Source organism: Mya arenaria, chromosome 1, assembly GCF_026914265.1.
Source record: "Mya arenaria isolate MELC-2E11 chromosome 1, ASM2691426v1".
Classification (NCBI taxonomy): Eukaryota; Metazoa; Mollusca; class Bivalvia; order Myida; family Myidae; genus Mya; species Mya arenaria.
The window spans coordinates 49880364-49908281 of record NC_069122.1 but is presented as its reverse complement, the minus strand read 5'-3'; the positions used below and the strand labels follow the sequence as shown (position 1 = coordinate 49908281).

Genomic DNA, 27918 nt, shown 5'->3' with positions numbered 1-27918 from the left:
TTTGAATATAACCAGTGATACCTAATACATATCCATAGCACATTTTTCGTGTCTGAAATATGTCTTAAAAGTCCGGAGAATCCTTCTACGTAGCGTCTTCTCGTAAATGCTGATACGCTTCAAAACCATAGACACTCCATGAATTATGAATATTTTCAATCTTGAGATAAAACTTTGGCTCTCCTTCCGAGATGTTCAGATTTGGTAATTTAATCCGAAAGGATTTAATGCCTAGTGGTTTTACAACTGGTGTAAAAAACTATATTTATTTGCACGAAATACACCAACATACACTTCAATATGTACATTCATTTCGTTCAACATGTTCAAGCAACTTTCAAATCACACTATAGTGAAATTAATAACAAGGGAAACTACCGCGACATAGGGAAATTTTTATTCTTGCTAGAGTGTTCCAATTTTGTTCCTATTTCAAACTAAGTTTATCGATATAAGCAGGCTTACTCCACACTGTTTGAGGTTCATCTCGCTTACAAGTTTTCTAGAATGCGATTTATTGTGTTACTGGGAAAATTCACAACATCTTTCAAACAAGACTACACGTGTATGTCCCTGCTTTATTATTGTCTGTTCATAAACGCAACCACCTACTCACAATAATATTTATTGGTCTGTTCAAACAGTGGCCATGTTGATAGGCTTGATAAATACTAGTTTTATTTAACTGCATATGCATTTATCTTTACGCTTAGATAAGATTGCCGTCGTTCAAAGTATGAATAATCGAGCCTTAGCGATAATAAAAACAAACAAACAAATGTTTGCTTTAAATGTTTTGACAAGTTTATTACGTTTTTTTTATTTAGGAGTGTTACGTTTTTAGCATTGTATGAATTGGTAGGCTGGTATATGTAAATAAAATATCCAAAATCTACCTTCATTTTATGTCTCTTAAGATTGTATTTTTCATGTTACCTTTATACCGTTTTTAAGAACAATTTCCGTCTATCTGGATACACGTCATCCCCCCCCATTTGTGCATTATATATTTGGAATAAGGTAAGTCCCAAATATTATTACTATCAAAGAAATATGTGCAAACGCATTCTTATATTGAAAATGACAACTCTAGTTATTTAGCTAGTGAGAAAAAACAGCGTTGTTATGGCAAATTGTGAGTTAAATGCTGAATCCGCGAATTTAAAGAGTCTTTTTTAACGTGGTGATTATGAGGTGAACAAACATGACATGCTTTGTCTGAATTAAGTTGTGTGTATGAACTAATAGATACTGAACACACTCTATAACGCTTAGTACTCAACCCCGAGAACATTTGTATTCACTGGCCGCTCCGAACCAGATACCTGAACGCTTATTGATAACGAAATATTTACAAAATACTTCCGGGTTTGAAATTATCTACGCATTGAGAAAAAAGGTTGTTTCGGGTAAATGGATTATAAATAAGAGTTCTGAACACAGGTGTGGAGTTAAAAATACAATGTAAGTTATTTATGAAAACTAAAAGCATTTTCAAACTCTATCTTAACATATCACCATAAATTTCAGGGTTTTGTGACATGTACGATTTGAAAATATAAATACCACCCTTTGTTTATCTCATGCTTACTTCACAATCATTCTCAGACGATAACCGTGATGAGATTAAGGTGAAACTTTACAGTGAGTTATAGTGTCCTCAACTGTTTACCACTAGAGGGTAAAGGGGGCGCAAAATTTCTTCGTTTGTGCATACCTTGGAAAAATGAATACAATATACAGAAATTCACTAAGTCAACCCTTGCGTGTGAGAGAACGGCTAAATCCCCCTCAAATCTCTCAAAATCAGCACAATATATTTTCCTGGGTGTGGGGGGGGGAGGCGTTCGTCCAAAGTTGCGCCCCAGATAAACGTACTCTCAACTGCATGGATCAGATAATATGTGAATAATCACCCCGAATACAACTCACACCTACAGCCCCTGCAACGAACGCGTCTAGCAGCGAAACGACGACGCAATGGCTGCTCGCCCTTTTGTAATAAATGTAAGTTAAATACTTGGTATGGGTTGTCAAAATTGATGTCAGTATTAAATAACCGATATGAATTTACTGATATTGCAAAAGGAGCACATTGACTGTTAAGTTTCATTGTACGTCAAATAATTAAACATAATTATAGAGAATATTTCATATATGTGATTTTAGTTTAGTTAGTTTAGTTTACTATTTCAATAACATTCATGTTCACTATAAAATGCGTCCTGTCTGGTGCAGTAAGTTTGCTCCTTGTGCCTTGTAGCGTGGTGTGTCCTGTCAGGTGCAGTAAGTTTGCTCCCTGTGCGTTGTAGCGTGGTGTGTCCTGTCTGGTGCAGTAAGTTTGCTCCCTGTGCCTTGTTGCGTGGTGTGTCCTGTCTGTTTCAGTAAGTTTGCTCCCTGTGCCTTGTAGCGTGGTTTGTCCTGTCTGGTGCAGTAAGTTTGCTCCTTGTGCCTTGTAGCGAGGTGTGTCCTGTCTGGTGCAGTAAGTTTGATCCCTGTGTGTTGTAGCGTGGTGTGTCCTGTCTGGTAGAGTAAGTTTGCTCATAGTGCCTTGTAGCGTGGTGTGTCCTGTCTGGTACAGTTAGTTTGCTCCTTGTGCCTTGTAGCGTGGTGAGTCCTCTCTGGTGCAGTAAGTTTGGTTTTTGTGCCTTGTAGCGTGGTGTGTCCTGTCTGGGGCAGTACGTTTGCTCCATGTGCCTTGTAGCGAGGTGTGTTCTGTCTGGTGCAGTAAGTTTGCTTTCTGTGCGTTTTAGCGTGGTGTGTCCTGTCTGGTACAGTAAGTTTGCTCCTTGTGCCTTGTAGCGTTGTGTGTCCTGTCTGGTACAGTAAGTTTGGTGTTTGTGCCTTTTAGCGTTGTGTGTCCTGTCTGGTACAGTAAGTTTGTTGTTCGTAACTTTTAGCGCTGTGTGTCCTGTCTGGTGCAGTAAGTTTGGTTTTTGTGCCTTGTAGCGTTGTGTGTACTGTCTGGTACAGTAAGTTTGGCGTTTGTGCCTTGTAGCGTTGTGTGTCCTGTCTGGTGCAGTAAATTTGGTGTTTGTGAATTGTAGCGTTGTGTGTCCTGTCTGGTGCATTAAGTTTGGTGTTTGTTCCTTGTAGCGTTGTGTGTCCAGTCTGGTACAGTAAGTTTGGTGTGTGTGCCTTGTAGCGTTGTGTGTACTGTGTGGTACAGTAAGTTTGGTGTTTGTGCCTTGTAGCGTTGTGTGTACTGTCTGGTACAGTAAGTTTGGTGTTTGTGCCTTGTAGCGTTGTGTGTCCTGTCTGGTACAGTAAGTTTACTCCTTGTGTCTTGCGGAGTGGTTTGTCGTGTCTGATGAATTTAGTTTGCTTCTTCTGCCTTGTAGTGTGGTGTGTCGTGTCTGGTGAAGTTAGTTTGTTTCTTGTGCCTTGGATAGTGGTGAATCATGTCTGGTGAAGTGTGTCTGCTCCTTGTGTCTTGTATCGTGGTGTGTCCTGTCGGGTGCAGTAAGTTTGCTCCTTGTGTCTTGTATCGTGGTTTGTCGTGTCTGGTGGAGTCAGTCAACTCATTGGGACTTGTTGCGTGGTGTGTCCTGTCTGATACACTTAGTCAACTCATTTGGCCTTTTAGTGTGTTGTGGCCTGTCTGGTTTGCTCCCTCCGTCTTGTAACGCTGTTCTGCCTGTCTGGTGCAGTAAGTTTGTTTCCTCTGCCTTGTAGCGTAGTGTGTCTTGTCTGCTGCAGAAAGTTTGTTCCTTGTGTCTAATAGCCATATTGTGTTTCATGTCTTGTACAGTAAGTTTGCTCATTGTGCCTTTAAACAAGTCTGCTGTGCTCTTTCATGTAGTTTCCTTTCCATCATATTTCATTTCGCTTTATTTGGACGTTTAAGGTTATCATTTATCAACCTTCAAATCATACTTCCGGGTTTAAAATAATTTAAGCATTGAGAGAAAATAATCTTCCGGGTAAATGAATGATAAATAAGAGTTCTGAACACAGATGTGAAATTAAAATAAAGTAAGTTATTTTGAGATAACTAACACCATTTTCAAACTATATCGAAAAATATCAACATAAGTTATAAGGGTTTGTTAACATGTACAATTTGACGTCATACCTCAGGCTTACTTCACCAACAATCTCAAGTAATACCTTTACAGTGAGTGATTGTGATTGTGTCCGCCGTTGAATACCTCAATCAGGCTTATATCGAGGACGCCTGAATCCCCCTTTAATCCTCATCTCCGCAATATATTTTTCATTTCGAGGGGAGACGGCGCTCGCCCAAAGTTTTGCCCCAAAAAACTGTGTCTTTTAAACCGCATGGACCATGATATTTTTAAAATAGTTAAAATCACATCGAATATAACTCGAACCCACCGGGGAAAGCGTCTTGCAGTGAAACGACGACGGAAATACCTTTTGGAAAAACTGAAACCTGAATATGTAAATATATGTTGTTCAGGTTGAAACTTGGCCATGGTCAATTTTTCAGAAATTTATAAAAAAAAAATAAACATGACATTCATGTTCATCACGATGTCAGCCAAAGGTTAGGGTCACAACTCAATGGTTATTGGTCAAAATTTCTTGCATTTCGTTTTTTCCGGGCTGTAACTATGATCATGCATAAGGAATGTTAAATTACCGTGGAAAAAGTGTTAACTTTGGTAAAGGGGCGTGTGGCACGCAAGAACAATATCAGTAGGTTAAAGGTAAAGGTCTAACTCAAGGGTGATTTGTAAAACAAAACTTGCAGTTTGGTTCGTCTGGCCTGTAACAAGATCATGTATGGAGGATTTAAATCGACATGGTAAACATGTCTTGCATTGTACGTTAGAAGAGGGCGAAATGATGTAATAACGTAAGCAATTGCCCTCACTTCAACGGCGCATTTAGTTGAAAATGTAAGTAGTTAATCAACAGATAAACAGCAGGAAAGGTTAAAAGAACTCGCTCCCAATTCATATATTGGCAACATTTTTTCAGAAAAGAATGAGTTATTTTACTTACTTTTATGACCAAACTATTGTAAATCCGAGCCTAAAATGATTCAATTTGCAAATGAATTACTAATGCTTTTCTGATGAGATGAGATTGAACAATAGTTAGTTGTCCGAATGCATCAATACAACCTCGCGGTCTCAGAGCTAACCAAAGGACCAACTATTTAAGCTCCGGTAGCAGGGGCGGCACTACAGCAGTAATCTTTTGGATAAGAAAAAAAACGAAATAGATAAAAATATAAATCTGTACAATCTGAAAGCATCAGCATCATCATCAAAGTAAACATTGTTATATAATCGATTTCCTTGACTTATAAACGTGTTTATTCCACAGCGACGGAAGACATTCAGAACGGCCTGAATTAACAGAATTAAAGAACTGTTCCATCATGGTCATCCCATCCTGCGTGTACCGTTTGTTAGCTCATAATGAAAAACCAACAGAAACTCTTACGGCTCGTGATCCATCTGCAAAAGTGACGGTGTTTGGGCACGTGCGGGGAAGAGCGAAAAAAACACAATTTATTTCCACTTCAGCCAGTCTGAAAGCTTGCAAAGTGTTCTTAAAAAAGGCAAAAGCAAAGAAAAATCGAAAGTACATTATCGTTGAAATTAACCTGGTAGAGCTGTGCAAAATGAGAAAAGACATAAATATCATTGATCTTACAGACAATGCTGTTTTAAATAAGCATATTTCAGCTAATCCCAACAGTCCTACAAGAGGATATAGGTACAATGTAAGAAAATGGGCAACGGATACTGAAGAAATATTATTACATGTGTGCGAAATTCCGTCTATGTATATGAATGTAGTGATACCAGATTCACATAGTATGAATAGTGGGCATGACTGTGTCAAATCGGATGATGAAAGCAACTCTGAAAATTGCAGCTCTGATGATTCAGATGATGAGGATGATGAGGATGATTTAAATGAAATAGATAAAGATTGCAACTTCTATGACTTAAGTGAGCACGATCAAGATGTAATGATAGACTACCAAGCAAGGCACTGTGGCGACTATGAGCCATGCAGTGAGTCTGATAACGAGGATAATTATAGCGACTATGAGCCAGACTATGATTCCTATAACGAGAATAACTGTAGCGACTATGAGCCAGACTATGATTCCTATAACGAGAATAACTGTAGCGACTATGAGCCAGACTATGATTCCTATAACGAGGATAACTGTGACGACTATGAGCCAGACTATGATTCCTATAACGAGAATAACTGTAGCGACTATGAGCCAGACTATGATTCCTATAACGAGGATAACTGTGACGACTATGAGCCAGACTATGATTCCTATAACGAGAATAACTGTAGCGACTATGAGCAAGACATTGATTCCTATAACGAGGATAACCGTGACGACTATGAGTGAGATCATGATTTTTAACGAGAATATCTGTGGTGACTATGGGTCAGACTACGACTATTCTAACAAGGAAACACTGTGATTCTTTTAACAAGAATAACTGTGGCGGCTTTGATTATTGTAGCGAGGATAACTGTAGCGCTTTATAGCAGACGACGACTCTTTATGTCGAGGTTTTCTGTGGCGACTATGGACACATCAATGATTTATTTAATGAGGATATTTGGAACAACTATTAAATTCATAATATGAGTGAAGATGAGAATTTAGTAGGTGTTACCTTTCATGCGTACCTAATGCTCCTTTATTTTAACTGAAGTATAGGTAACAAACCAATTTAAACTTTAAATGCGTATCGTGTTTCCTACACTCTCCACCTTTAGATTCAAGCCTACTCACTTCAAACAGAATACCGCGTACCATTCTACTTAGTCATATTCATTCATGTAACTTAGTCGGATTCGGTATGTACTCTTTTTTAACTATTATGTCATTGAAATCTGAGATATTTGTCTTATTGTTGTAATATTTACTATTTGTATTAATGCAACGACAATTTAAAACGGTTATAGTTTATCAATTACTTCAACAGTAGTATTTGTCTGCAAACATTGACCATGATAATGTAGTTCTACCATTCAATGTAATTTAGGTATTTAGATATCTCACTCCTAGCGTGCAACTCTCTTTACTCACTCATCCTATCGTTGAACATGAAACTGATGAAATAATTTGATTGTATGAATAAACTTATGTACCAATTAACTGTCATTATATTTTTATATTCTGAGATTTCGGTGTAACTAAATGTTTAGATTTACAATGTACACATTACTGGATGTTAAAAATTTAAACAATTTACATTATACTATGAAATATTATTCATTACCTTACCGTAGAAAATGATAGATACAATTACCGAAAACCAAAATGTTTTTGTGTTTTCACTATAAACCGCACCGATATAGCACATGTTAATAAAAGGTATGTTGAAAGAAATAATACGTAAAATATCAATATCAATGGACTTTATGTTTAAGGTGGTGGGGTATGTTGCTTCCCCTACATTTATATTTAAAATAAAATAGCTTTCACATAATTTGAAATAAAACCAGTTAATTAACCGGTATGCCGAACGCCAACAGTTCATTAAATGCGTTCGGTAGTATTCGTCATTGTTAAATCAGCCGTTTCGGTAAACTTTATTTCCATGTTAAAATAATTTCGAGATGTGAAATAGTGCTGCAGAATTGTGCAGTATATGAATACAATTACATGGTAACTGTTTTACAAGTGTTTGTCTTTTGTTGTTGTTTTTTTATATAATAACTCTCAAAGGTACTAATGAAGCAGTCTAATTCTTGTATCTTCGTTAAAATGGTTTAAATGGCTTAATTGGGGTGTAGACTTACGCACTGTTTACGAAATTTAGATGTCGTCCATTTCGAACAGTTCCCGCTTTATTTTATTCATTATATCTAGTCTTCATTAAGGCTGTTCATGTGCAATAGAATACACTGGTTAATACAAATCATTCAGATAGACGTGAAGCTATTGAAATTTATTTCCATTACAGTTTTTATTCCATGATTCTTAGTGCATGTTTCCTCATATATATGCATTGCCACTGTTGTACTGCAAGACAGTTAGACTGCTAACTTCACATCTTAACATTCAGTGCTGCGCTTCACAAAACAAAACACACACGAAAAGAGGGTGATAAATCAAAACAAATTTAAGATCTTAGTCAGGTTCGTGCTTGTTTATAACACGTTTCTTTTTAGTTTTCTTTTACTGTCTGTTACTTTGTGCATATAAAACATTAGTATGTATATTATATTTCGGATAAAATAAATAATGATACATATTAATCTGTAAATAAAAGCATTCTATTACATAGGGTAATTTGAAATATTTTATTGCTGTTTTCTTTGCAAAATTTGGGTTCACATATAAATTGAGACTGCGCAACGCTCGAAAATTTAAAGTAGTCCCTGTTTAACAGTCCCCGTTAATTCTACCTTTAAAGGTGAGGAAGATTTTTATGTCAGCCTGGCAGGAGATCAGAGGGTGGAGTCCAGAGAGTTTTGAGTGGGGTTGTTTGGGCCGGAGCCCAAATAATTACAGGACGTTACACTATCCGGGACCGCCACGCTGGGAGTGATTTAAATTATAAAATATGTTATATTACACCGCGCGCCATTTATTGAGCGTTGTCCTGTTCAACCTGCTACTTAACAATTACGTCACCCGCTAACTTCGTGTTTAAAATTATACACCTGCACCAAAGCATTCGTGAATATTAATGTTCGTTTAATTTGAAATACCCGAACTAAAACTGGCTCCTTCTGATCTAAAATATTTGTCTCGTCACAGAGTTTATGTTTAATCACTGAAGGATAAAATGCAAATACAAATATCGAATTGCACTGTTTCAACGTTTATGCAGTACATGAATAATCGTCCTCGTAAATAAACCTGCGTCAAGAACTTTCGAACCTCAAGGATAAGCAAAATCAATCTCATTTGTTAATTCTGTCAAAAAGGTGGGACTGTCAATAATAATAATAAGAGGAAGAAGAAGAGGAAGAAGATGAAGAAAAAAGAAGAAGAAGAAGAGGAGGAAGAAGACGTTTACTTATTACAATCAATTGAGACATACCAGGAGTGAAGGGGGAAACATTTGTCTTATATTAATGTAACTTGGAAGTCGTTCAACTTCTTCTACACAACAAGCAGTTCTGCTGCAGTTGACAATTAATATAATATATAAACAAATACAAACAGGTACAATATTTTATATTTGTATTGTGTGTGTGTTAACCTTTATTAACCCAATGCATTATGTAATGGCTTTTTACATGTTTTAATAAAGTTATATATATAATATATAACTAGTAACAGATAACAAGGTCGCACACAGCTAATATAGAAATAGCATAAAAATACAGCATATTTATAATATGTTCTTGTACACAGTTAAGAGCTGTATATAAATACTGAATTTAGTATTTATAATATACATATTATAATCTATTTAAAGTAAATGAAATATGTTTTTCCTCTTGTGATCTAAGTAAACATTCTTACAACTGACCAGTTAATATGTTCGTCAATGTTAATACATTTGTTTTTATAATTAATTTCAAGGTACATTTAAGTCCAACAAAAGTTGGTCTTATTATTTTCCTTCTTCAAAGATAATAAGTATCTTCCATGGCCGAGAGTGTAAGATATGTTCATTCCGACCCGAGCGTAGGGTGTTTTGCGGAAACGAGGTTTATTACCAATGTTCATAAGATGATTATAACTGTGGTATATCAAGTACATCTTCAACTGTATTAGTAAATAACTATTCAACATAATCACAAAATACTCTTTATTTATCAATTCAAAATGTTTTGTTTTTTTTAATTTCTTAAGCAAACATTCAGCTGTCCTGAATTTAGTACTTTACATATATCAATCAAGGAGGTTACCAATATATATTTGGCGTGACCTTTAACAACTTTTCTAATCAAACTATTTCAATGTGCTATAGCATCTATCATTTTAGATACCCATCTATATAGTCCTTCACTAACATTAACTTTTTAATCTTATGGAGTCCTTCCACCAAAACATCAACAAAAAAAAGATTGATATTAAAGAGCAAACATACATGAACAAGGGGTTGGTAATGACATAAAACAGGTGTGTAAAAACTTTTTACACACCTGTTTTTATGTCATTAAAAAGGGGAAGTTACAATGACTTAACAACAGTAATCTTTCAAACTGGAGTTATCTTTCTTCTTTTCCTATAACTACATTTTTTTCATTTTCAATATTGCATGTAAATATGATTTTTTTTCAATTCATTAAGATCTACATGCCGGCTATGTTTATGAAACATTATATTTTATTAGAGAGTAATTAAAACATTGTACATATTTGATTAATGTTTGGACATATATATGTAAGCTGTGATAACCAAAATCCATTTGACTACAGATGAATTGCCTTTCTCACAAACCGTTCCAAGAAAGTTTCCCAACACTAATTGATTAACGATAATGCTTTTTAATGTGTGTAATAATTACATATGTAACGTTGTTGCGTTATGTGTGCTGTCTGGTATATTAAGATTGCATCTTGTGTCTTGTATATTGGAGTGTCTTGTCTGGGGCATAAAGTGTGCTCCTTGTGCCTTGTAGCGTGGTGTGTCCTGTCTGGTGCAGTAAGTTTGCTCCTTGAGTCTTGTATCGTGGTGTGTCCTGTCTGGTGCAGTAAGTTTGTTCCTTGTGCCTTGTAGCGTGTTGTGTCCTGTCTAGAGCAATTAGTTTGGTCCTTGTGCCTTGTATCGTGGTGTGTCCTGTCTGGTGCAGTAAGTTTGTTCCTTGTGCCTTGTATCGTGGTGTGTCCTGTCTGGTGCAGTAAGTTTGTTCCTTGTGCCTTGTATCGTGGTGTGTCCTGTCTGGTGCAGTAAGTTTGTTCCTTGTGCCTTGTATCGTGGTGTGTCCTGTCTGGTGCAGTAAGTTTGTTCCTTGTGCCTTGTATCGTGGTGTGTCCTGTCTGGTGCAGTAAGTTTGTTCCTTGTGCATTGTAGCGTGGTGTGCCCTGTCCGGTGCAGTTAGTTTGTTCCTTGTGCCTTGTATCGTGGTGTGTCCTGTCCGGTGCAGTAAGTTTGTTCCTTGTGCCTTGTAGCGTGGTGTGTCCTGTCTGGTGCAGTTAGTTTGGTCCTTGTGCCTTGTATCGTGGTGTGTCCTGTCTGGTGCAGTAAGTTTGGTCCTTGTGCCTTGTAGCATGGTGTGTCCTGTCCGGTGCAGTAAGTTTGTTCCTTGTGCCTTGTATCGTGGTGTGTCCTGTCCGGTACAGTAAGTTTGCTTCTTGTGTCTTGTATCGTGGTGTGTCCTGTCTGGTACAGTAAGTTTGTTCTTTGTGTCTTGTATCGTGGTGTGTCCTGTCCGGTAAAGTAAGTTTGCTCCTTGTGTCTTGTATCGTGGTGTGTCCTGTCTGGTGAAGTTAGTTTGATACTTGTGTCTTGTATCGTGGTGTGTCATGTCTGGTGAAGTTAGTTTGATCCTTGAGCCTTGTAGCTTGGTGTGTCCTTTCTGGTGCAGTACGTCTGCTCCTTGTGTCTTTTAGCGTGGTGTATCCTGTCTGGTGCAGTAAGTTTGCTCCTTGTGTCTTGTAGCATGGTTTGTCCTGTCCGGTACAGTAAGTTTGGTCCTTGTGCCTTGTATCGTGGTGTGTCCTGTCTGGTGCAGTAAGTTTGGTCCTTGTGCCTTGTATCGTGGTGTGTCCTGTCTGGTGCAGTTAGTTTGGTCCTTGTGCCTTGTATCGTGGTGTGTCCTGTCTGGTGCAGTAAGTTTGTTCCCTGTGCCTTGTATCGTGGTGTGTCCTGTCTGGTGCAGTAAGTTTGTTCCTTGTGCCTTGTATCGTGGTGTGTCCTGTCCGGTGCAGTAAGTTTGTTCCTTTTGCCTTGTAGCGTGGTGTGTCCTGTCCGGTGCAGTTAGTTTGGTCCTTGTGCCTTGTATCGTGGTGTGTCCTGTCTGGTGCAGTTAGTTTGGTCCTTGTGCCTTGTATCGTGGTTTGTCCTGTATGGTGCAGTAAGTTTGGTCCTTGTGCCTTGTAGCGTGGTGTGTCCTGTCCGGTAAAGTAAGTTTGCTCCTTGTGTCTTGTATCGTGGTGTGTCCTGTCTGGTGAAGTTAGTTTGATACTTGTGTCTTGTATCGTGGTGTGTCATGTCTGGTGAAGTTAGTTTGATTCTTGAGCCTTGTAGCTTGGTGTGTCCTGTCTGGTGCAGTACGTCTGCTCCTTGTGTCTTTTAGCGTGGTGTATCCTGTCTGGTGCAGTAAGTTTGCTCCTTGTGTCTTGTAGCATGGTTTGTCCTGTCCGGTACAGTAAGTTTGGTCCTTGTGCCTTGTATCGTGGTGTGTCCTGTCTGGTGCAGTAAGTTTGGTCCTTGTGCCTTGTATCGTGGTGTGTCCTGTCTGGTGCAGTTAGTTTGGTCCTTGTGCCTTGTATCGTGGTGTGTCCTGTCTGGTGCAGTAAGTTTGTTCCCTGTGCCTTGTATCGTGGTGTGTCCTGTCTGGTGCAGTAAGTTTGTTCCTTGTGCCTTGTATCGTGGTGTGTCCTGTCCGGTGCAGTAAGTTTGTTCCTTTTGCCTTGTAGCGTGGTGTGTCCTGTCCGGTGCAGTTAGTTTGGTCCTTGTGCCTTGTATCGTGGTGTGTCCTGTCTGGTGCAGTTAGTTTGGTCCTTGTGCCTTGTATCGTGGTTTGTCCTGTATGGTGCAGTAAGTTTGGTCCTTGTGCCTTGTAGCGTGGTGTGTCCTGTCCGGTGCATTAAGTTTGTTCCTTGTGCCTTGTAGCGTGGTGTGTCCTGTCCGGTACAGTAGGTTTGCTCCTTGTGTCTTGTATCGTGGTGTGTCCTGTCCGGTACAGTAAGTTTTCTCCTTGTGTCTTGTATCGTGGTGTGTCCTGTCTGGTGAAGTTAGTTTGATCCTTGTGTCTTGTATCGTGGTGTGTCATGTCTGGTGAAGTTAGTTTGATTCTTGAGCCTTGTAGCTTGGTGTGTCCTGTCTGGTGCAGTACGTCTGCTCCTTGTGTCTTTTAGCGTGGTGTATCCTGTCTGGTGCAGTAAGTTTGCTCGTTGTGTCGTGTAGCATGGTGTGTCCTGTCTGGTGCAGTCAGTTTGTTCCTTGTGCCTTGTAGCGTGGTGTGTCCTGTTCGGTACAGTAAGTTTGTTCCTTGTGCCTTGTAGCGTGGTGTCTCCTGTCCGGTGCAGTAAGTTTGCTCCTTGTGCCTTGTAGAGTGGGGTGTCCTGTCTGGTGCAGTACGTTTGCTCATTGTGTCTTGTAGCGTGGTGTGTCCTGTCTGGTGCAGTAAGTTTGCTTCTTGTGCCTTGTAGCGTGGTGTGGCCTGTCCGGTGCAGTACGTTTGCTCTTTGTGTCTTGTAGCGTGGTGTGTCCTGTCTGGTACAGTATGTTTGCTCCTTGTGTCTTGTATCGTGGTGTGTCCTGTCTGGTGCAGTCAGTTTGGTCCTTGTGCCTTGTAGCTTGGTGTGTCCTATCTGGTGCAGTAAGTTTTCTCCTGGTGCTATTTAGCGTGGTGTGTCTTGTCTGGTGTGAAAAGTTTGCTCTTGCTGCAGAGGTTTGCTCCTTGTGCCATTTAGCGTCTTTCGTGCCGTATGGCGCAGTAAGTTTGCTCCTTGTGCATTGTATCGTGGCGTGTCCTGTCTGGTACACGAAGTTTTTTCATGGTGTAGAACTTTGCTCATCGTGCCTTGTATCGTAGTGCGGCATCTCTGGTGCTGTAAGTTTGATCCTTCTGCAGAGGTTTGCTCGTTGTGTCGTGTAGCGTTGTGTAGCCTGTCTGGTTTAGAAGTATGCTCCTTGTGCCCTTTTGCATTGTGCTCAAGCAAGACCGGTGTGGAAGTTTACGGTTATCATTTATCAAACTTAAAAACATACTTCCGGGTTTGAAATAATTTATGCATTGAGAGAAAATTTTCTTCCTGGTAGATGAATAATAAATAAGACCTCTGAATACAGGTCGGGAATTTAATAGCAAATGTAAGTTATTTTATGAGAATTAATAGCATTTTCAAACAATACTGAACATATTGACATAAATTACCTTTTTAACTGGGACTTACTTCAGCAACATTCTCAAATAATAACCCTGATGATATCGCGAAGGTGACACTTAACTGTGAGCGATTGTGCCCTCCATTGGTAACCACTAAAGGATAGAGGGAGCGCAAATATTGTTTGTTTGTCAATATCGTAGACAAATAAATACAATATACCGAAATGCACCAATTCAGACTAAAATAGTCAAACACTGTGTGTTAGAGGACCGCTTAATCACTTTAACTATATGTTTCGTTTCGTGGGGAGAGGGCGAACGGGTTGCATCCCAAAGAGCTGCTCATTTTAAACCGCATATTTGAATAGGATAATATGTAAAATATATTTAGAATCACCGCCAGTATACTGTAAACACACAAGCCGTGCGGCGGACGCGCCTTGAAGTAAAACGATGACGAAAAGGCTGCTCATCTTTTAGAATATCTGAAAGTTGAATATGGGATACGGGTTGTAAAAATTTATTTCAATATTTAACAAACGATTTACATTGACTGATTATAACAAAAGGGGGATATAAATGGTTGTCGAAAACATGACGGCTATCATGTGTTATTTCCCCAAACCATTAGTAAGATATCAGTTTACTTGTTAAGACTCGTTTTATTACTAAATTAGGTTACAATGTATGCAACAACATGAATAGGATATATATAGAACGCATATTAATTATTCGTAATCGGATACAGGAATTCGAAATAAGGGTTTATTATATCGTAAAATGATGAACATCTACATATGTACGTGTATAAAAGCTTGGCAAGGCCTCTGTTATTTTATCCCGTCTATAAAATAGAGCAGTATCACATTGTATCAACTATGATACTCAGACAAGGGTATAAAACACCAGGGGCTCTGTTTGGCTATGTATTATTTCGTGAAAATATACAGATACAATGTTATAAAGAGTGATAGTAATATTCAGATAGTAATTTGCATGTCTCACAAGTAAAGGTAATTATATATTAGGTTATATTGTTTGTATTACAGAAATAGTCAATTCATAGATATGATAAAGGATCTTAAAGTCAATATGAAGACAAATACGTTTTAAGGGTACGTATCAATTAATATTTAGTGTAATAGATATATGCTTGTATGGGCAAGATATTGCCGGGGGAGGTTGGGGTGTTCTTGTTCATTTTGGATTAGATATATACAATACTAAATATTTCGATATATATTGAGTTATACCATAGTGAAAAGGTTGCAGTGATAAATGATAAACGGCGGATGAGTTAACAAAGCGCATCGCCATTGGAGATGGTATTTGTTCCTCGTTTTCTGCGTGGGTTTAGTGCGAATACATGAATGGAAATATTTTGATGAATTAATTATTTTGGTTGTAAATTTGACCATAGGAGACTGAGGAAACTAAAGATTAATTTGTAAGATAAATATTTTATTTCAATTTCAAGTGTTGTGTTGGTTTCATTTCTTATTTTTTATTTTATAATTTTAGATGGTAGTTTTGTATTTAGTCGCCAATATTGTACATCGGCGTAATACAATGGTTTATGACACATAATGGATCCATGATTCTATGGAACGTAAGGTTTATCGGTCCATGTTAAGTAGTGGTCGGCTTCTAGTGGGATTGTTGTTTTCCTTTCGAGCTGGTTCCACCTCCAAGCCAATCAGCAGCCAAGGCGCTCCAGCCAGCCAATCGGGATCATGCTCGCAGCGCCTCCACATCCCAGACCATGTGATACCCATGTGAACACAACAGTAGGATATGACGAGAGTTTTTGTTAAATTCGATTGCATGATTTAAGTATTGTTCGAATTAACATACATACAATTTAGAGAGTGTCTTTATCTGTACTTGTCGTTAATTGCTTATATTTCAAAATATTAGGGCGGTTAGAAAATAATGGTGAAATGTATTTAGTCCTTTGGTTTTTTTAACTTCTTACAGACTAGTATCGTGTGAAATTAATCACCGATGTCTAATGAGAGAAATCACATTTTCTTTCGTTATAAGCCTTGGAGGTGCTTTGCCATCTACCTCTTTCAACAGCTAGTTTGTGGTTTGCAGATCTGAACCTAAATAAAGTAAGAGCATCATTTATGTTCAAGATCTTTAGACTTGTTCAGTGTCTTTTTTGAAAAGGTTTTTTGCTTTTATCTGTATTATTGATGTTTGCATGCCAGGACTGTTTAAATTGGTCAATTAGAATGTGTTTTACCAATGTGTCAATCGACTTAAGGTTTTTAGATGCTTGTTGGAACATTACATTACATTAGGGAGGCCTACATCGTTAAGTGTTTTTTTTGTATGTAAGCTAACCATTTTCACTTTATTTGTGTATTAAGCATATAGTGATAACATGACGATACTAATTTTAGAGAGTTTGGATCTAAAATTTACGACCAAAAATTTATTATTTTCAAGCGCATAATTATATTTAGGGGGTTCAAAGTTCTGCGTAAAGAATATACATTGATGTACTTCTCCTGGCGTAAGTGATTTTCCTCAAAAGTCATTATATAATTTCTGAATGATATCAATATTTTCAAACCCCCAAATTTCCGATCTATATATAAGTATTGGTAAGATAGTGCTATCAAAAAGATTAAATTGTAAGTCTATTGGACTATCTAGGTGATGTATTTTTAATAATAGTAAGTGCCTTGCTTTGTTTGCTTAAATAGCTATATGTTGCCTTGCTGATTTAAATCTTCCATTACTGGAGAAAAGAGTTCCAAGATATTTATAGCTTTTTAATTTTAATATTATCATTATCAATCCTAAAACGGAATTTATCTATTTTTCTGGCACCAAAAATCATTATTTAAGCTTTACTTTTGTTTAGATTACATTGATTGCAATAATTTTGGAAAACAAAGTGTATCTTGGAATTCTTTTTCATTGCGACCAAAAAAGGACCGTATCGTCAGCATAAAGTAAAATTATTAGGTTAAATAAATTTGTTATCGTTTCACTCTCGATATTTATGCCTGCGTTTTTATTTGAGCGTATATTTGTTTCGAGATCATTTAAGTATAGGCTAAACAGTACTGGGCTTATTTGATCGCCTAGTTTGACTCGTTTGACTAGCATGTACTTTTGAAATAACATGACTTTTTATTGTCTATCTTTACACACGGTTTCATGTTTTCATAAATAAACTTTATGGCTCTGAAAAAATTCTGATTAAACATGAGTTAATGGTAGAGATCATCGTCCGTCATATCGTCCGTCCTTTAAAAATACCGTTAGTCCGCCACCTGGTTCAGTCATACAGTCGTTTCATTGAGGTCAGGTTTTCATTAATAATTTCAATCGAAACAGACATAAATGTAGATCACGATGGGACAGTATGTTGCCAGTAAAATTTGTGACAAGCACAAAGGTCAGGGTAACACTTGGTGGTCAATGGTGTCTAATAGAATATTGATACCAATATTGTTCTCACTCACGATACCATTGAAATACAACTTTTCATGGTCCCTGATCCTGCAAGTTATCGAGTGGTTGACTTGACGGAACTGGATATACTAACATTTAGTTTGAACAATTGAATTGCAAATAACTGAACAAACACGCGATTAAAGCTTATTTGAGATTCACGATTGAGATCACATGCTACAAAATGTTAGACCCCGACGTATCTCTGGCTAAACGGTTGGAATCTGCTTAATTATCCGACTTTCTTCTGATGTTTAAACGAAACAAAACGACGCTAAATGGGAAAAAACTAGGGGTTTTATTTCGCTACTAATGGACTGTGCGAAAGTGTGTAAGGACGGCCAAAAATTAAAACGTTTCATAAGTTCATGTTTTATTTAGTTTTGAAAAACAATCTTTTTCAAGGGTAAAACATACATCAATTGCGACATTTGTTGGGGAAAAAAATGAGTTAAACAAGTTTAAAAAAAAGAGATTTTATCAGCGTTTGGATCATACGCATTGGCCTTTTTTTGAAAGTCTGTCGATAATATAACTATGTGTTTGTGTCAAAATCCCCCCCCCCAAAAAAAAAAAAAAAAAAAAAAAAAACAACTTCATAATCGACACTGTTTTGTGGGTTCTTGGTGATATATTATCAAATAAGAAAGATATTTATTATAATAATGAACCATAGAAGTTTAAGAGCATATCCTGGTTACAAATATGCAGAATGGGTAGTACTGACTTTTTAAAAAAAAAAAAACTTATTTATTTGCATAAAAAAATTGAGGACAAAATGCAAAACCTTTTTTATTTGAAATCTTTTCTTAACTTCTAAATACAGCTACACATGGTGCAACGGATATATGTATTATGCTTGCTAAGTTTTGAAGCTCAAATTATTTTTTTTAATTTTAACATTTAAAGTCCATCTTATTGTTATAGTATTTGATGTTTCTGTATATGGTTACATGTTTCAAATATGCTGTCAGATACCGTAGATTGTAAGAGAAACCTTTCATATGATATTTATGTAAAAAGGGTGTATCCTGAATAATAAAGTTTTCAAAATTTGCAATTATGAAACAGGTATTTTCAAATTATCATTTCATAGTAGTATATATAGATTGATATAGAAAAGGCAGTTCAGTTAAATGTTTTTTGTCTGAAGTGTTGGATTTTGAAATGTAAGTGTTGTGGATAATTTTAATTGATGTACCTAAACATAATTCTACAACTGAAGCAGGGGACACCAAATGTTATGATATATGGTGATTTAGGTATTGATCCACTCTCAACCCGAATTGAAAGTAGAGTTCTTAACTACTGGGATTAAATTTTACATGACAAAACATTGAGCATTTTATTCTATATAACATTGCATAAACTCTTAACTTTAAATAATATCAAATCCAATTGGGTTTGTTTTGTAAGAAATAGTATCAATAATCTTGGAATGTTTGTCCCAATGTTCAATTAATTATTATTTAGTCTCAACTGCTTTATTCGATGGTATTGCCAAGTCAAGACAACATATTCATTTCATACAACATTATAATAATATAATATTAATAATAAAATCTTTATTTTAAGAAGGCAACACATTATGACATAATTACAATGTCAACTTTAACACATCATATTTTCAATATGGTCTTCTAAAACAAACATAATGGCATATAGCTTTACACAATTCACACATGTATACATACTATTATATAAATATCATCAAAAACGATAAACAACAAATCATATAAAGCATTAATGACTTATAATAAAACATGTTAATCATGTTAAACACAAGTACACAATTCACACATAGCAAAAAGGATACAAATTAAATCATATGAAGTATTAATGAATAATAAACCATGGTAAACACATGTATAATTTTAGCGAATTTCAATCGCATACCGACAAATCCCAACTTATTTTATAATAAGTGAGAAAGATGATAATAAATATAACGTTTAAAAATTTTTTTTTAATGTATTCAGTCGGATTTCAAGTTTTTACCAGAATGGTTTAATGTTTATTCAAAAGAAAAGTTTGATACTTAAATTTGAACGTTGCCAATTTGTGGACATTTGTGACTTCTATATGTATTTCATTCCATACGTGCATACTGTTATAAGAATCATTGAGATAATTTGTTCTAGGCAACATATAGCAAATAAGGTCTTTTTTGAAACTGATCAAAGGGTATATTCATAAATGTTGAAAGATCTGACATGAATGTTGGTACCATATCATGCATGGTTATATATACAAGTACGGTAGTATGATAGTAACATCTATCTGTTATTAATAACCATTTAACTCTTGAAGAAGAACAATTAATAATTCAAGTAAAGTCCTAAATTACAGGATTCATAAGCATGAGTTTTGTTTCCAATCCAGTATGCGAATTAGGCTCAAACTCTGAAAATCACTATCAAAATCAAAATACGATGTAACCATAGCATAGGGTCGTACCATTCCCTAATAGTGTATAGTTATAGTTATTGTCTGGTTCTTATTGCTAGTTATTGTTTTCTTTTGCTTTAATAAACAGTGTCATGTTGTCAAATGACCATATGGGTCCTGACCTTTTCAATAAATTTAACAGCTAAACACTTGTCGTTTGTTTAAGAAAGCCACATAGTTAGAAACAATCTGTCATGATGCAATGCATTCTGATTCATAACTATATCATCAGCCTACAATAATAACATTTTCAACATATCGTATTCAACAGCATCAAAGCCATTAAGCCTACAATGTTCATTTGTATCATTTAAATACATACAAAATAAGAAAGGATACAAATCATCCTAGCGTATCACCATCACCAAGAATACATGAAAAGTCATGATCTTACATTTTTATACATTTACTAAACTATATTTTATATTTTTCTTCTTACACCAAGTTTTATTAACTTAAACCATATTTTATTTCTAAAAATGTAATCAAATGCCTCGGTTAAGTCAATATTAGCTGCTAATAGAGTTTTTTATATTGTTTAGCAAACGTTCTATCATACCATGTAACACAAATTTATCATTTACAGTTCCCATCTGCTTTCGAAAACCATATTGGACCTCAATAAATCATACACAGTATTTTATTTCAGTCCAATAACTAAGTCAATTATGATTTATAACTTGTGTTAACAAGTATCCAAGGTTATTTAATAATAAAAATCCCATATAATTCAATATGACTTTTTATGCAATGGAAATATAAAAACGTTTTCTGGAAAGTAGTTAATATAAAATATTTTGTTAAAAGGAGTACACAAACATGACCGAAATTGCTCAAACATTGTACCATATTTTGAGAATGCATTTAATTTTAAGTCAGACGCAGCTGACTTCCACAATTCAACTTCTTACTAGCATTTACAATCTCATCACAAGACAATGGGTTTTTTAAGCTCATCAAACATTATCTGTTTTTCACCATCCCAAAAGATTCCGTCAACATATATCGCATATACATATCAGGTTCATAAAACAACAACATCAGTTCCTTTAACATCTCCAAGATGCTTTAGCATTTGACAATTTATTTTATTCTTACTTTTCTGTCTGTTTACCATTCGATATAAATTGCTTCATCCTTGCAGTATTTTATATACTTCTGAACATTTGCTTTTCTATTATCTATGACTAGAACGTTTCTATAAGTATTTTTATGTTTTTAAAAAGTAGACTTCTTATTTTTGCATTCATTATCTAAGAAATATTTGTTTACGTTTTGACGTTATCCACATTTTTCATAAAAATGGTGTTCAAATATTATGAATAAAACCACAAATACTATTGTCAACATCACCAATATTTTGAATTGTATTGGGATGATTATCAGTAACAGTTATTAGTTTCTGTGTCACGTTTTTCATCAGATTAGCCACCAACACACACATATACTTAAAAAAGTTGCCTTCTAGGCTACCTTTACTACTTGAATGTTTAGTATTAATATCAAAGCATGATTGCAGATTAAAGTTAACCACACAGTGGTCTGACAATCTATAGAGCTCATTGAAAAAAATACTTTTTCACCTAACTTAAAGTTATACTCATATTTATAATCAATATAACAAACAAAACTATTCAGTGATAAACCTTTAACTACTTATAACTTAATAGTGCATTTAAACTTTTGTTTTAATTACTGATAACAACATTGTAACAGTACATGTATTGAATAGCTGAAAACTTATAAGAATCATTGTTTTCTATATTTATTCATCCTTTCCGGTAAATTAAAACAATTGTATTAGTTGTAGTCCTGCTTAATTGAGAGTAAGGGTGCATCTTAAAACAATCACTTTTATACATAATATATCTATTAAACTACTGTCATGTGAATTAACGCATGTAAATGCAGCATTTTTGTATTATGTAAACAAGTTCTTTCATGTTATATCCTTAAACCTAGGGGATTATTGAGGTGCCCAGAAATAAAAGTGTATCTTATGAGTTCTAAACATTTATTGATTTCCTACAGCTGATAGTAAGCACATTGTAAGCTAAATATAGAACACATCTCATCAGAGATGCATACTATTTTGCTTAACTTTTTCTGGCAACTGTATTATTGAATAACTAACTTGACCATCCTACATGTACAGAAATTAATACACCATTACAATCTCGTTGGCACATTTTTGTTTCCTTTTCCGGCTCCATTGGTCGGATTGCAATTCCTTTTTCTGACATTTATGCACCAATAAGCCATGCTAATGTGAACAAAAGTATGTCCTTTTCATTAAACATAGTAATCTTTCATTAGAATCTAATTTACTAAACCGCTAGCTCATTAAACCATCTGTATTTAATAAACAAAAATGGGAAGAAAGTTCCACTATTAAACAACGTTATAAAAAGTAACGTTTTTGTAATAAAAATATTTGGTTGAATTACCACTATTCATTCGATAAAGAGACCATATTCTTTGTAGGAGTAGAAATAATGCGGTTAAATTTTAACAGAAAAAAGTAAATCAAGTACATTCAGCATGTTCGGCACGTTTTTTTCACAAACCATTCAACCTTAAAATATTTTAAAGATGGAAAGTAGACAATGGTCTTTAATGGAACAGGCTTTGAATCACTGTCATGTGTTTAAAAGCAAACAAAAAATATGTAGCCTTGAGTAGTCACTTCCTAATTGATGTAATCTGCCCTTCACATTCCACTTGTGTTTGGTATCTGGGTTCTCGTGGTTGAGTATATTAGACGATTGTATTACCTTCGCTGTGGAAAAGTTAGAATTTGATTTAAGCGGACGTTTTTGTTTTTCTTATGGTGCTAGTGTCCACATTGAAAATTGCATTTGTTTATAGCTGACTTTCTTATTGTGGTGTTTCTCGATCGCTAAAATCTTGAATTTTGAAGTCACCGCAGGCACAGGGATTCTGTGTAACTACCATACGACCTAGAAGTAGAAGCCAACAACAACGCCAATACTTTATTAGGGAATAGGTACCCCCTATCTCCTGATTCTTACCCCCCTCCCCCCCAACACACATACCTGGTTAAAATGCCATGTATGTCCTTATGTAATAGTAGGAATACTACGATGGTGACTAAAGTGGTGTTCTAGTGCAATACATGTCAACTGACTGAGGTGCTTGGTTGGGTTACGGTCATGACTCAATTGGTCTTTACGGCTATGTGCATGCAAGTTCCGAGTGTGGATCGTTATTGATTAAGGTAGGATGGGTACTTGTTGAGCAATATTTTAGTGTAAATCACTAAATATTTGCTTTCAAACGTTGTTGTTTATTTGGTTATCCTGCGCTCATAAAAGTCTGGTGCTTGCGAGTTTTGCTTTGAGGTGCTGGTTGATAAATTATTTATTAATAACTTACTCATCTATTTATCTGTTATTTACGTGTTATTGATCCGAAAAGACTTTGCAGGCTGATATGTCAAGCAAATCAGATGAGAAAAAGATGAACCTGCTTTTCTTAGGTGAGATAGAGAGCGCCTAGTACGATCAGTCGTTCCGGATCGTGATGTGATATGAATGATTAGTGTTTTGTCGCAAAAATGGACATGATTGACTTCTCGATTAATAAATATCTTAGCTATCTAATGATAATAACACTTTATATGAATGTGGTGTTTGTTGTGATTTTGATGGCTTTGCACCCAGAGGCTCGCTCGGAATTGGTCGAGCGTTTAACGGTTTGTTTTGTTGCTGTTTCATTCAGGACTATAATATGCTTGCACTGGCGTTGTATCGTGTTTCTAGTAAGAATGCATTTCAGTGAGATGAGGAACAGTAGGCCGTGTTTAAGCCCATGTGATCCTGATTAGGATATAGGGAAGGTAATCCTTTCTTTTAATCAATCTGGTAAGTCTAAGTTTGTAGGGACAGGTAGGCAGTCATAAAGGGATGTTATAGCGATTCTTACGAGGTATACACGAGCGGTTTGGTGGCCCGAGAATAACCGGGCATCACTATAGCCAGATTCAATCAAGCAGCTCATAAACAATGTCAGTTGCTTAAAGCCATGGAGTGAATATGTGACCCTAAGGCAACTATGGATGTTTATACGGTTCAGCCATGCCGAGGGTTGGAGCAATGAGCTCGCCCTGAGTGGGGTACCACTTCCAAGGTTTTAGCGCTCTTACTTCTCAATGGGAGGTGGTTACACCAGGTCTTACAGGGTAAGTTTGGTCGCATTGTCACTTTGTCGGTAATAATAGTAACATAACGTGATTTTGTGGTTTAGATGGGCTAACACTCGACAAGATTTATTATACATGTATGTCGAGCGATTTAATGGTCTGTTTTATTGCTGTTTCATTCAGGACTACACTATGATGGCATTTTGTTGTATGGTGTTATTGGCATGAATGCATTTCATTTGGGTGATGAGCACCAGGCCGTGTTCGAGTCCTGAAATTTGCGATTCAAGTTGAACCGAGCCAGTTCCAGGATGGGATATAGCTGGCTGCTAGTCTGGTTGTTACAGATTGTAGTTTTTCTCTTAGAAGCGAGCAGAGACCCTACTGTGTAACACGTAAAGAGCTACAAACGGTAGTCAAGTTCACAAGGCAGTATCGCCATTATATTTTAAGGAGGGCCTTCACTGTCTGTACTGATCATTCGAGTCTTACATGGTTGATGTTGTCTGGGAGCCACAGGGTCCTTTGGCTAGGTCGACGGAAGAACCATCTCATTTCAATAAAATGTTCTGCAATAGACCGGGAAATAAACTTATAAATAAGGTGATTTTGCCTTGTAGCGTGGTGTGTCCTGTCTGGTGTAGTAAGTTTGCTCCCTGTGCCTTGTAGCGTGGTGTAGCCTGTCTGGTGTAGTAAGTTTGCACCTTGTGCCTTGTAGCGTGATGTGTTCTGTTTGATGTAGTAAGTTTAATCCTTCTATCTTGTAGCGTGATGTGTCCTGTCTGGTGTAGTAAGTTTGCTCCTTGTACCTTGTAGCGTGGTGTAGCCTGTCTGGTGTAGTAAGTTTGCTCCTTGTGCCTTGTAGCGTGATGTGTCCTGCCTGGTTTAGTAAGTTTGCTCCTTGTGCCTTGTAGCGTGATGTGTCTTGCCTGGTGTAGTAAGTTTGCTCCTTGTGCCTTGGAGCGTGATGTGTCTTGCCTGGTGTAGTAAGTTTGCTCCTTGTGCCTTGTAGCGTGATGTGTCTTGCCTGGTGTAGTAAGTTTGCTCCTTGTGCCTTGTAGCGTTGTGTGTTCTGTCTGGTGTAGTAAGTTTGCTCCTTGTATCTTGTAGCGTGATGTGTCCTGTCTGGTGTAGTAAGTATGCTCCTTGTGCCTTGTAGCGTGATGTGTCCTGTCTGGTGTAGTAAGTTTGCTCCTTGTGCCTTGTAGCGTGATGTGTCATGTCTGGTGTAGAAAGTTTGCTCCTTTTGCTTTGTAGCGTTGTGTGTTCTGTCTGGTGTAGTAAGTTTGCTCCTTGTATCTTGTAGCGTGATGTGTCCTGTCTGGTGTAGTAAGTATGCTCCTTGTGCCTTGTAGCGTGATGTGTCCTGTCTGGTGTAGTAAGTTTGCTCCTTGTATCTTGAAGCGTGATGTGTCCTGTCTGGTGTAGTAAGTTTGCTCCTTTGGCATTGCAACGTCGTGTGTTCTGTCTGGTGTAGTAAGTTTGCTCCTTGTGCCTTGTAGCGTGATGTGTCCTGTCTGGTGTAGTAAGTTTGCTCCTTGTGCCTTGTAGCGTGATGTGTCCTGTCTGGTGTAGTAAGTTTGCTCCTTGTGCCTTGTAGCGTGGTGTGTACTGTCTGGTGAAGTAAGTTTGCTCCTTGTGCCTTGTAGCGTGATGTGCCCTATCTGGTGTGTCCTGTCTGGTGTAGTAAGTTTGCTCCTTGTGCCTTGTAGCGTGATGTGTCCTGCCTGGTGTAGTAAGTTTGCTCCTTTTGCCTTGTAGCATGGTGTGTTCTGTCTGCAGGGTTCGACACTAACGGTAGTCCGGTAGTGCGAGACTACCAGATTTTTGGTCGGACTACAAGACATTTTAAGTCAATAGTTTGTTGGACTACTAGCAGAAAGTAAATATCACATCAGTTAATTGAGCATAAAATCTTTATTACGCCTAAACTTGCGTAAAACGTGATGTCAAGAAGCTGATTATCACCGGTAAACATTCATCGTAAAGCTTGCCGAAGATGGCCGAGCAGTTCCGGACAACGTGGACTGTTAACGAATTTCGCGCGCATTTCTTATAGCCTTTCGATCAATGTTTAAACCAGTCAGTAGAATATCTTTATTAAGAAAGGGAAAAACCATTTTCGTACTCTATGGTGTGATTTAATCGTCAGACATGTGCACCTCTGCCAATGTCAGCGAGGTAGATTTGGGTCAAAGTGGCAGAATTTCTAAATCTCTTGCATTTTCAGTCAAAAACAATGAAAGATACGATGTAGACAAACACTTGACGGTTGTTACTATTTTTAGATTTTCTGGTTATTATGGTTTAGGGTATTGCCAAAGTCGGTGTATATATTAAGCAAACAGAAGGAACATTATGCCTCGCTTATGAAACTTTTTAAACTGGCTTTTAGAAGAGCAGCTGATAAATTAATCATACTGCCAAAACAGGTATAATGCAGTGTAAGTGCAGACGACGACAGAATTGTGTGCGTTAATTTTTGCGCCAAAATGTCGTAACATTTTATACATTGAAGCTAGGGCCAATAACAATTGACACCACGCCGATAGCGATAAGGCTACACCTACAGTGTCACATGACATCTTAATTAGGGACCTCCAACAAATACCCAGAAGCAGACCATGATAATACCAAAGTTATCAATGAGAATCAGATAAAAATTAAATGCATGCGACATGGTAAAACATAGCAATTAAAGCAAGTATAACATTAAATAAGTTCATTATTATTAATTGTATGCAATGTATAATTCAGGTAGCAAAATGTCTAGACTTTAAAATAATTTATTTCTAAATAACATCGGAATTTCGTTACAGTACAATAACAGTCTCTGTATTTCAAAACACAAATAAAGGGAAACAAAACAGTATTAATTTCCTATCCGAAAATCAACAAAAAAAAGATGTTTGAATAGATCCATTGTCAAAACTCAATAGATTTCGCTGTTTTTCTTCCTTTCTCGATTCAGAATCACCTGTTTTATACAAGTGTAAAGCATTATTATCATTGTTGATATAACTACCTTATTGTTTCTCTCAATGAATAAATTTCCGTATTAAATGAAATGCAAAACTGTTCTAACAATCAGCATAGAAATTTTGAAACGACCATAGTCATTATAAATGCAAAGGTTTTTACTTTGATTTGCGTCATTTAAAAATATGATTTTGTTTTATCTATACGTATATACTTTTTGTGACCTTAAGCTATATATCAGATATTTAATTAAATTTAATAAAAAATGAAACTCACATAAACTGAGGTGTTTTTTTCACTAATATGTCAAACAAACTTACAAGCAAATGTATATGCTTCGGATTTAAAACTTTTCGCACAATAAGGAGACAAATTTCAAAATCAAACTAAATCGCAAGATATCATCAATATTGTACACTAATTCTCATAATCATATTTCTTATTTTAAGGCTATTAAAACGGAAATATACGTATATTATGTACGTTTACATTAAGACATTTTGAGAATTGAATTAGTCTACTAAACAGTCCCTGGTTATCAATTGTGATTTTAGCAGCATTAAGGGAAAATGTCAGTATTATGGATTTCTTAAACTGTCTTTACTATCACTCAATTATAAGACATAATTTGTGTTATATATATATAACAGCGTAAACTGTTGATATGTGAGGATTGTCGGAGGTCATGGCGGATAGCAACGGCAACTGATAAGCCCTGCCTAATCTGGACGCTGATTTGTCAGTCGGGAATTGATCAGCTAGTTTGACTGACAGGCAGCGTCATGTTAATTGTTATCTTACTCCCATATAAAAAATAATTAATAACACTTTTGGAATTTATTTCATCATGTTATTTAAGCATTATATGATATGTCGTTAACAAAGAATACTGAATAGTAGGATGCCAATAATCAAATATTGCTTATTAGTAGGATGTCT

At 36.4% G+C, this 27918-nt stretch overlaps 2 protein-coding genes across 9 annotated transcripts in view; both read left to right on the top strand.

Moving 5' to 3' along the window:
* The first annotated feature begins 1255 nt into the window (after window positions 1-1255).
* On the top strand, window positions 1256-7424 carry LOC128238743 (uncharacterized protein PFA0635c-like). The gene is made up of 2 exons (XM_052954960.1): window positions 1256-1464; window positions 5299-7424. Exon 2 carries the CDS (start codon window positions 5354-5356, stop codon window positions 6353-6355), a length of 1002 nt encoding a protein of 333 aa, XP_052810920.1. The 5' UTR covers window positions 1256-1464; window positions 5299-5353; the 3' UTR covers window positions 6356-7424.
* A 6413-nt stretch (window positions 7425-13837) lies between these two features.
* Window positions 13838-27918, top strand: part of LOC128239018 (uncharacterized) — a 43754-nt gene continuing 29673 nt past the window's right edge. The window contains exons 1-2 of one of the 8 annotated variants that reach the window (XM_052955460.1): window positions 13873-13903; window positions 14969-15034. The gene's annotated coding sequence lies outside the window, so the exon portion shown is untranslated. Of the gene's footprint in view, window positions 13904-14798; window positions 14933-14968; window positions 15035-15271; window positions 15367-15580; window positions 15707-15892; window positions 16034-16238; window positions 16255-23914; window positions 24040-27918 lie in introns of those variants that run through there. The other 7 variants (XM_052955444.1, XM_052955453.1, XM_052955435.1 and 4 more) reach the window with 7 other exon arrangements.